Below are 11,507 nucleotides of genomic sequence, written 5' to 3'. Positions count from 1 at the left end.
AAAAAAACAAACAGCTCCGATTGCTTTGGAGATATGCGAGAAGTTTGCGACAAATAAATTCATTACGTTTGAGTATCGAGAAATTTTATACACGTCCATAATGACTCCTAATATCTGCAAACCATCATTGGTCGTTCAATCCTAAGATTGGTTGAATCCAGCCCTCCATCCTACCCTATCTGATGCTAATTGGCTTACCTCCTGGTATTTTTTTGCAATGTACTTTCTTTTTTATTTGCCCTATGTATTTATTATCCCTTGGCCTTCCTCTTGGGACTTTTCCCTCTAATTTTTCTTCTAATCTGGAATATAATCTGCAAACTATGGAGAAGGAAATCATACCAAAATATTGTACGAGGGTCATCAGGAAAGTAGTACCCGTTCGTGAAATAAAGACACAAAAGTAAATATTAACAAACATAAAAAATTTTATTTGAAAGAGGATACTTTAAACTACTTCTCAACATAATCTCCAAGCAAATTAAGGCATTTGTCATAACGTGTGACAAGTTTCTGTATTCCTGCTGCATAGTCCTTCGCCGCCAGCTCATTGAGATACGCGAGGGACCCATCTTGCACAAATTTTTGCATAATGCAGATGGTGTTTAACAATTTCATGAACAATTGTTCGAGAAACATTGGGAAAATGCTCACAGATGTCATCAATTGTGACGCGCCGATCGTTCCTCACGAATTCGTCAACTGAGCTCACCAGTTGGTCTGTAATGACAGACGGTCTCTCCGAACGCTCATCGTCGTGTGTGTTCCCCCTCCCCATGTTGAAGTTGCGACACCACCGCCGAACAGACGACTCGTCCATTACATTGTCTCCATACACCTCCTTTAATTGGCGATGAATATCACATGGGCGAACGTTTCTTGCATTGAGGAATTTAATCACTGCCCTCACTTCACAACTGGCGGCGTTCTCAATTTTTTTAAACATTGTAAACAATCACAGAAACAACACAGGCAATGCTAGCGTCACGCAACTTGGCTCAGAGAAGGCAGACAAGCCACCTCGGAGTTATAGACCTAACATTCACAATCATGCAACAAGTTGCGATATTTATCCCATTCTTCTTATAAAAAACGGAAATAACAGTATATTTCTATTTCGGTGTGGCAGAATCCAGGTTGTGTACTGGTGCTGCAGGGTCCTTTTCTAGACGTATCCCTTCCAGGGCTCTTAAGTTGAAATAAACTGGAACCACTTAGTAATTGGATTAAAAAAATAATTTTGCAGGATCTTACGATCGTTTTCGAAAAGGAAGTTGTTGGAAGAGCGTTCCAAAGCCATGCGGTAAAGATGTAAATTGCGGTTTTTGTAGTCTGATGATTATGGATGTGCTGTTGATCTGTGTCCTTGTGACCTTTTGTTTGTATTTACAGAAGAATTCCATAAGTACCTACTTGGAAATGTCCGGGATTATGAAAGTGTTGTTCAAGCTTGAAAATATTCTGAAAAATTACGCGAATACTCTAGAATTTCTGTATAAGAGGGGCCGCAACTTTTTTTATTCATAGCAGGAAATTTTCTGCCAGTGAAGTGCTAAAGCAGATGGTACTTTCGGCGCGGGTCTGAAAAAACTCGAGGGAGGGAATTTAGAAGGCTTGTACGCAAAGCTTTTTTTTATTAACTTCTAAGAAATGAGTGATATGTATAGGTTACTGTAGTTAAAAGTTTTCTATTTGGTTAAAATATTTTTTCTTGGCTTTTTAAATGATTGAATGTTATACAAACTTTTTTGTTTGATTAGGCGGAGTTTAGAATTCACAGAATCCGTCAAACAGTCATGATTGCTAAACTGAACGTATTTCAAGTCACCTTTTTCCTTTGATTCAATTGTGTGGCTTGCTTTGGTAATTTTTAAAGCATATTTTTGTCCATTCCTATATTTAAGTTTGAAAGTGGTAAACTTTATTATAAAATTTCGAGAGTGATGCAGAATTCAAAGTAAAGACGTGTTATCGCAACGGTGGATCTTTAATTGTAGCTTTGTTTCATCGCTTTCCTTGTGATTTTGCTGTCATACTAATGCTATTTTGTTTTTTAATTTCTCTAAATTTAAAAGCAGCAACATGCGTATTTTAATGAATCAATTGGTTTGGAGTAGAATCTAGTTTATATCATAAAACGCAACATACTATCACTTTTTACTATCGTTTCATTAGCCTATCTTTGTAACTACTCTTGAATGAGATATTCCGGAGTTCTTCAGATTTAACGAGTCGAATTTCCGAAAAAAATGTCCAGTTTTAGCGCGGGAGTGGAGATGTACGCGTCATTCGACATTGAACCTAATTTTAGGACTTACATAATCAACGATATATTATTATGTTCGGCATCTCCGCTCCCCCTAAATATTCTGAGAAGCCCTGATTTTTTTAAAGAATATACCGGTTGCCGGATTTTTTTCTCTGATTTGTCACTGGCAAAGTTTTTTTTCGCACAAAATATAATAATTTATATTCAATAAATTTCAAATTAAATGTTCCTTACGACCTATCTGACATGTTTTGATATTTCATTACATGATTTGATCAGTAGTGGTGGACCAGTTTAGAGTCACGTAGTTTTTGAACTGCCCTTGGGTAATGTTAAAATATATCGTGGAAGGGACTCAGGACTTGGAAGCGCTGTCTAACGTAAAAACCGTCAGCATTACGCAATGTTCCTTCAAATTTTCATTCCCTCACCTCTCTTTCATACTGTCCAGCAAGTCTTATCTTTTCCTCACTCTACCTCACTTGCCCAACAGTCACCCCTCTATTATTGTCGTCAACATCCCTCTGCCTCGTAATATCCCTTCCATTTACTTACCCTGCCTCCTTCGGATTACTCCCGAAAACATTCTCTTGTTCCCTGGCGTGCCTAGGATTTCTTTATTTGCTTTCATCTTTGTCCGTTTTCTTTTATCCATTCGTCTCCACATCCCGATGACTTGATGACATTAATAAATGTATTCATCGAAAGATGGAAGAGGATCTGATACGTACGTCTGAATTGAAGTGCCGAAGTGTTAAAATGTACTTGATATATTTTTTTATTTTAAACATTATCACTAGCACATTTCGCATCATCGTTTTACATTTGTGTTGAGAGATTTTAAAAATAAGACTATTGCTACATACCAAAAGGTTGAAAAACTTGTCTGGTTGTAGTTTTTTTACTATTGCAAATTTCACATGATAATTAATTTACATTTGTGTCTGTTGGTTTAATCCTTAACAATTGATAAAGTTGCAACACCTATAAATACTTGATTACAAATAGCATTCTCACTTAAATATAAAATCTCAAGTAAAAGAAATATTAGCAAACATTATTCATCGTTATCAGTGATTAGTGGTATATTGATAAGGTATGTGGCGAATATTTTGCGTTATATGGCAGAGGAGTTTCTTTATTCAATTCAGAGCGATGACCATCACCAAGAACGTAGGGCAGTTGCCTAGCCAAGTAGTCTCCCATCATTTTTTAAGCTCTAATTTAATCATGCTCAATGGCTTGTTAAGTGGTCGAGTCTGTTGTGCCAAGTGTAAGACCCAATGAAAAATTACCGTATTATTTTTTGGAATGTGGAATCATTTTTAGTTTTTTTGGCGTAGTAATTCGGCCTTGAATTGTACAACATAATTTCGCATTTAGGAAACCGTATTTTTTCAAAACATTTCTTGTTTTCCTTCCAAACTTAACTCAATTTAATACCAGTCCATTTAGATATATGTTTGCAATAATATTTCAAGTTTGAGAAAGTTTTTCAATTGATTATATATAATGGGTGTGTGGATGAATTGTTTAAATGGGCAGCGTTCATTCCGCGAAATGTAGGTATAGCATTAATAAAAGATGAGAGTCATTTGAGAACAGATCACATAAATTTAATAGTTAATTTCATTTTTATCTCATCATACGGACATCTTAGAATTGATGTGTGGTAGCGTGTGATAATACGATAATTATGGATGCCCCATGCCTGGTCAACTAAACGACCAGTGAAGCGCTCGTGAATGTTTTATTTACTGAAGAAATTACATCGCAATCGGGAAAAGTTTTCTAACCTCTGCTGCCCTGGGTTAATCTTGCGAAGATAAGTCATATTTGTGGCACTGAGAGGAAGGAGATTTCGAAAAAACTCACGAGACGACTCAATCTGTATGAACGACGCATATATCTTGCATAAACATTGGACAAATTTCAACGACGACATTTCTAACGGACTTCTGTGCAATGCAAATCATTTGCCTCGGTCATCACCCTGCCCCGGCGAAGGATGTCTTTCATGTCAGACCATCCTTGAACTCAACAACTTCTCCCAGCATATTGCCTTTTTGGGAGTGGTGTATGTAAATTCCTAATTTAAACCAGCTCAGGATTAAGTTCACTTCTGGGTCCATCCTTCCAGATTTTTTTTGTTTAACTCAAAAGACGCCTTACTTTACATGTATCCTCTTGCCTTTTTTCCTTTCTGATTCGACCCTTCATGATCGTTAGCCATGGGCCAAAGGCCTTCTTAGTAAGTAAAGTGGCCTTTGGGAATCGAAAGGGGCTGGAAGGTTTGAAAGAAGAATAAATTGAAATGCCTTTTTTTACCGATTTCCATTTAATTAGCTTAAACTTAAAACCTTGATCACATTTGTAAATTTTCGGAGGGCATTCTCAAATCAGGATAGTTTAGATATTAGTCGGAGTGGGCAGGGAAACGTTGCAAAAATATTACGTAAGAACACGTTCGCACCTCTATGCCGAACCGAAAAAGAGTTAAGAATTGAGGCATAAGCAAAAGCTTTCACTGAAATCTCAGGTTTAAAATTTTCATTTATATTTCTGGTTCGGCATATTCTTGAATATGGATGTGCAGCATGGTCTCCATATAGCGGATATCATACGAAGAGGCCGGAAAGAATGTATGCACGAAAATTTGGATATACGACCAATATGACTTCCATTTGTGGACTGTATAGTATATTTTGTACTTTGACCATGTCTTCTATTCATAAGTGGATGTGTATCCCCTTCCTTTATAAACTTCTTAACAACATAATTTCTTGCCTACAATTGCTGCCATAATTTCCTTTTATATGGACTAATTATAACGGAAGTAGTAAGGGTTTACTCAAACATAATACTTTTAGATTCTTGAAAGTAACGAGCTCTTAAATAGTATTGCCATTCTCGAAGAATGGATGAGGAAATATGAGGAATGCGTATGTCCAAGAACTCTGTCAAAATGGTCACTACCAGGAAGGAGACGTCGATGGACTAGGAAAACAAGGAGAGCATAAAGTCATAATGATGAGAGATCGAGAAATTGACGGAGAAATTTGCAAAGACAGAATATTGGAGGATGGGAATACAGGGTATTCACTGAAAAGTGGAAGACCCTTAAATTTAATACTTGTAAGTAAAACCTACAGATGCTTGCCCTCTTGTTAGAATGGCGAGGGGAATTAAATACCTTCCATCGGATATTGGTAGTTTTAGTTATGTCAAACCTTGACAACATAAGACATCACTCCAAATTGTACCGAAATGATGTATCTACGGTCAATATGCGATATGGTATTCTGCAAGTGCATAATGTATGGTATTCTACTGCGTTAGTTAGGTTTTTCATTGACTTTGGCACTACGTACTACTGTTTTCTTTTTGAGTCCCAACTTGCATGCACAAAGTACCCTCAAACTTCATGTTACATATTGTAATAACTCATCCTTTAGCACTGCATACTTTCATCCTCCGTTAAGTCTATTCAATATATATATATATATATATATATATATATATATATATATATATATATATATATATATATATATATATATATATATATATATATATATATATATATATATATATTCCTTTCCTCCCTCTACCTAGCTTGCACAACATATCTCCCTCTATTACCGTACTCGGCATCCGATTGTCTTTCGGTATCTCCAGCCTCCACTTGTGCTGCCTTTTTCGAATTTCTCTCTACAGCTGCCTCTTTTCCTAGCCATACACCAAAACATTCTCGTTTGCTCCCCTCCCTGTCCGTTTTATTTTTTCCATTCTTCTCTATTTCGTCACTCCTCAAAAACTCCAATATACGCTTATCCTCTTGTCTCAACGAAGAAATTTCGGGGCCATACGAAACTACATACGCTCCACATCAAAGTATTTACCTGCCTCTTCTTTATAACTCTGATTTTAAGGTGTCTGTCAACTCCCACCTCTTTGTAAACGATTCTTTACCTAACGTACCTACTGCTCTGCCCACCCTGATGCAAGCCTTCCTAAATAGGTGAACTATTGTAACTGTTCTCGTTTATGTCCCTCAAATTTAATATTTATCTTAGCCTCAATTTTTCTTGAAAAACTCATGACCTTTGTTTTCTTATGATTGATTCTCATCTCATTCTAATTTTGCAAGACGCTAAGCAATACCTGTGGTTGCCACTACATGTACCTTATTTTTTTTTGTTTGGTGCAATAAATTAATAAACTTAACCATAGAGCAAGCAGGTACGTTTCCGTTATTTCGAGCCATAATCGGGCGCGAAATGTACCGAAGGTGAAGGGAAGCAGATATCTCCCTCTCATTTTCGTAAATATCACGTTGAGAAAACTTTCCGCCTTGGTTTTATGGCAAAAATTCATTATATTATGTGACTGGTCACTCCATATGGGGTTTTAGGGGATTAAGCGACGCTGTTTGAGGAAATCTCTTTACTGCTTTACCTTAGCTCGTACTCCTCGTGGATGACAGTCGATAAGCATTTCATAGGTCTATTTATCCAATTGCAATTTTTATAGGCTTGATAAAATTTCCTTTTGTCGCATCCAGGGCTCTTGAAACATTTTTTTCGCCTTCAGAAGTAATATTTTAGACAAAAAGATTAGGATGGAATTTTTCTCCTTTACTCAAAGCTCTTTTAATTATAAAAAAGAAGAACGAAGCATGGAAAATGAACTCCCGCGGAAGTCTGAACACGAATCGACATCCATAGGGGTCAATACCTTTAATATTCATTCCATACGCAAGGAGTATTTTAATTATGTGCTCGGGTTGGTGCAGTGGCTATTGCACCGACTTCTCGCCCCCTAGAGAAGGCCCAGGTTGGAATACTGACATTGGGAGATTATTTTTGTACTTAGCGATCCCTTTTTGGGTGCTATGTGGAGAGCACCACGAGTGGACTTCATCGTCCATAAGATGGGACCGTTAAATTGTGGACATATTGGAGTCAGTAGGCCTATACATATATGAACTATAACCATAGGAACAGGGCCGTTAAATAGGAAAAGGGCAAATAAACCATTAATTATAGACAAGATGATTAGGAAGAGAGACGAGAGAAGGAAATTGAGGAATATAAAGGAGATATGTAGAATCAAGTAAAAAGAGTTAAAAATAATACACATAAACGAATTGGGGAAAGAATCGTGGTGGAAGACTCAATGCAAGGACAGGGGATGTTTACATGTTTATGTTAACGAAGGGTGTACACAGAGGTGAAAACGCCATCAGGAATTAAGAATGGAAAATCCGTGCGCACTTAAAAATACGATAGGAAAATTTTAAGTGTGCCAGGAAAGATTCAAGGGAGAGGGTAAGAATTCATAGAGGATCTTGCTGATGATATTAGGCCGGACAGCTAAGCCAAAGAAAGATAAAATGGCGTAAATTGCGATAGCTTGGTTCCAGACATGCTTCATTACGATACGATGTGATTGCGATGGAATTGTATTAAGGGAATTGAAATCAAATGAGACTGTGGGGGTAAATAGCACCCCCGCGGTTCTACTTAAGGGTTAAGCAAGACATGCGACGAAGAATTTTGAGTGAAGAGTGACCCTGTCTAATGCGCCCAACGTGTCCCTTGTGTGTCTCCTGGTTATTTGCCGCCGCGCTCCTTGAACATTTAGGGAGGGCATTTCTTGGTGTAAGTTGATGACAGCATTGTTTTCTCTACATTTTGTTTTTTTGTATTATACACATTTTTGAATGAATAAAAATGCATCAAAATCGTGTTACGATAATTGAATCCTTCAGCCTGGGATTTTTTCTTATATTTAATTTGCATTTTCATTAGGTAATGTGTTGTTTACTTTTCACCCATACATTTATTAGCCTCTTTTTAGGGAACACAATTGTACACCCTACGCTGAAACATACTTTCTTCAATTCCCCCTACTTCATACGCATGTTCAAATCCGATCTCCAGTTCTTCCCATGCCTCTTGTGCAATTTCCTCCGCATGTACATTGGAAAGCACGGGGATAATGGGCACTCCTGTCTCACCCCTCTCCCGAACACTGTCCATCCGGACTCTCCATGCTAGCTCTCATCTAAGCAGTCTGTGACGTGTACATTTTGTAGACTAGTCTGCTATCCCTCCGATCTACCCCTATTTTCTGAAAAATATTCATTGATACTATTCAATTCACTTGAGAAAACGTCCGTTCGAAATCTATTTCAAAGACAAATAAATCCTGATTGTATTCCATGTTCTCTATTATTGACTTTATTACTGCTATAGCACCGCAAGTGCCTCTACCCTCCCTGAACTCAAATTAACCTGCTATCCATTCTGTTATTGATGATCCTGAGAATCACTTTAGCTGGGTGCAAAATCAAACTTATTGCTCTGTAGTCCTCACATATGGCAGCCTTTCCCTTAATTGGAAAAGGTACTAATGCTCATCGGACTAAGTCTAACGGATAAAATTCCTTCGTCATAAATGCAACGAATTAGCCCTTAAAATCTCCTAAACCCTAACGTAGTTATATATGTATGTGTGTGTGCGTGAGCGTAAAAAATATTTTTTAATAAGATTATCAATTAGTTACTCCTCGTGAGGGTATGTATGAATAAACTTAATAACCCATTTTGTGAACAGTGCTAGAACACTTAAAAAGCCTGCGAATTTATGAATTATCACCTCTTTTAATTACACCCTCAATAATCTTCAATAAAATATTTCTTGACGACCAAACCAAATACCATGTTAATCTGTGTATTTTGCGACGAATTAAATACCGTTGAACTACGCCTTGTGTGCTGATACAGTTTTAAAATCTTGACATTAGAATAGGACTTTTACGACATTAATGTCGTAGATTTATTAACTGTTCTCGATTCCCAATTATTTGAAAACAGTAATCGGTTATATTGAATTACCAATTTAAAAGCGTGTTTAATTTGGTAACGAAACATGACCAGCTATTGCAAGGCTTTGACGGGAGTTTACACTAAACATTACAATGTATTACAACTTCAGCGGCACTCAACTTTTGTGTTGCATACCAAGGCGTTTGCCACGACGTCGCGTATTTTTCCTAGTAGTTCAATGAAAAGCCGGAAGATGGCGGAGGTTCGCCGTGGCCGCGCGTTGAAAATTGGAATTGGTTTAATTTGATAGCACCCCGCCATAAATAAACAAACTTAACAAACAAATTCGCTTTTAAGGAAAGGACGCACACCTTTATTGGTATATATTTTTTCCGGTCACACCATATGAATTTAATTTCTAGCGCTAAAAAATATATTACACTTTTAAGCGAATATATTGGAAGCGCATATCGGTTATAACATCGCATAATGATATTTTCAATGAAAATATGATTTTCAGAATTGAACTGAAATAATAATTTGATATCTGTATTAAATATTAACGCTGGTTTGTTTGGAATCATCTAGCCATTCTGTTACTTCTCCTCGGTTGTTATGTTAATATGCTCACATTCCTTTCCCGAGGAATCTAACCTGCGATTGGTCGGCCAGCGCAAGGCATAGGTGACGTCACTCGTTCATTGTAATGAGGTATTCAACATGGCGGAATAGCTGTGTGAGTGTGATCCAGTTGCTACCCTCTTGAATGGATTTAAGTGGTGAAATATGCCAAGGAGAAGAAATGGAGAGATACCTCTGCCTGAAGGTTGGGATATTGGACGAGACTACGATGGAAAAATATACTTCATTGATCATAACAACAAGAAAACAACATGGATTGACCCGCGGGACAGGTAGGAAGAACGCAACTTAGCAGACTTTACCTTACGGAACCCCACGTCAAAGCGCTGAATTCCTGAGATGTTTCCGCATTTTTTAGTTTATGTTATGTATTAACATTGTCGTAGATTTGATGTGACATATTTTGGCTGTAGGTTTTCATTCACAGAATGTTTTTTCATCATTTGGATCGTAAATAAATCGTAATTTACAAAAACTTAAAACGAATTTGGTTCGGGATGTTGAGCCTGAGTGCTGCCATCTTCAGGAAAACACGCCACATGTACCCTGAGATGATCTGTAGCAGTGGAGTACAGTTTCCACACGGGTGATCTTATTTTATATTATTGCCAAGTTTCGGGTGAAATAGAATTATTAAGGCGGAATTTCGGATAAGTGTTTGTGACAGTGTCGTAGGAAAATTCGATGGTTTATCTTGTCGTAGATTTATGATACATTTAAAAAGTTCCATTCCTGTTAGTGTTAATTATTCATTATATCTTGAGGGGTATTAGTAATTTTTACTCTTTTGGCTTCGACATTTTTTAACCATCGCTGAATAGTTTCAATTCCGTTTCAGCTTGAGGCGAGTGGTGTTGATGAAATTTAAATAGGAGGTTTTTTAAACGCATTTGTTCTGTATAAACTAATAGCCCTGCGTTATTTTGCAGAACAGGAATTTATCCTATCAATCTTGAAGTTGAGCGGTATCTTGAAGCCCCATTTTGTTTTGAAAACCGTTTTAAGTTTCTACGAGAAAAAGTATTATTTGGTGAATGTACCAACACAATGTGATAACGTTAACATTTTCAGTTGATGAGATGCCAGCATTTTTAATTTTACATGGCTTGCCGCCAAGTTGCGGTCATTAACAGAATGTTATGTTCCACTTCCCGATGGAAAACTGCGATTTCTATGTTGAGTTTCTTGCATGCACTCTCCCTAATGTGACGATTTGATTGTATACCCAAAATTGACTCGATGTTATTGAATGGTAAGGTTCAATATTTTCAGCTGCCGAGAAGAAGCTGTGGGAAAATTTTTATTAGACTCGATCACGCAGTACTGGGATCTTTTGAGTTGACTGAAGAGTGCCGGTCATTGATCATTTTCGCATCTCTACTTAATTTGTACCGTCTGAATTTGTGGCATGTTTTTGGCGAGGAACCTAGGTCATACGTAGGCCTAAAATAACATGAAATAAGTCGTGCAGAATGTATTTATTGTGGTTTCATAATTGCGTAATATTTTGTAGCGATAGAATTGATTCTAATTTCTCCGTTGTGTAAAAGCGTCGAAGTTCGTAGTGTCTTTTTGTAACTTTTTTCACAATGATTATTCAAGTTTTCTTTGGAACATTTTTCGTAATGATGAAGTCGGAAGTTAAGCTCCGTGCCAGGAATGCAAGGGGTGAAATACGCTCCACAGTTGCCTTAGGTTTTGCAAAAATAGGTTTGCAGTGGGAAGCACTTTACTTGCCGTAGGTTTGCGGGGTAAGCGTAACA

The 11,507-nt window shown here is 37.2% G+C and overlaps 1 protein-coding gene across 1 annotated transcript in view; it reads left to right on the top strand.

Annotated features, from left to right (window-relative positions):
* Positions 1 to 9,832: 9,832 nt before the first annotated feature.
* kibra (WW and C2 domain containing protein kibra) overlaps positions 9,833 to 11,507 on the top strand; it is a 75,622-nt gene continuing 73,947 nt past the window's right edge. Inside the window, exon 1 of the mRNA XM_071596297.1 lies at positions 9,833 to 10,016. Within this exon, the coding sequence (XP_071452398.1) occupies positions 9,889 to 10,016 (128 nt within the window). The 5' untranslated portion in view covers positions 9,833 to 9,888. The remainder of the gene's footprint in view (positions 10,017 to 11,507) is intronic.

Source organism: Hetaerina americana, unplaced genomic scaffold (genome assembly GCF_022747635.1).
Source record: "Hetaerina americana unplaced genomic scaffold, ioHetAmer1.1.p SCAF_8, whole genome shotgun sequence".
Lineage (NCBI taxonomy): Eukaryota > Metazoa > Arthropoda > Insecta > Odonata > Calopterygidae > Hetaerina > Hetaerina americana.
Note: the sequence above shows the minus strand (reverse complement) of the source record. Positions and strands in the feature narration are given on the sequence as shown.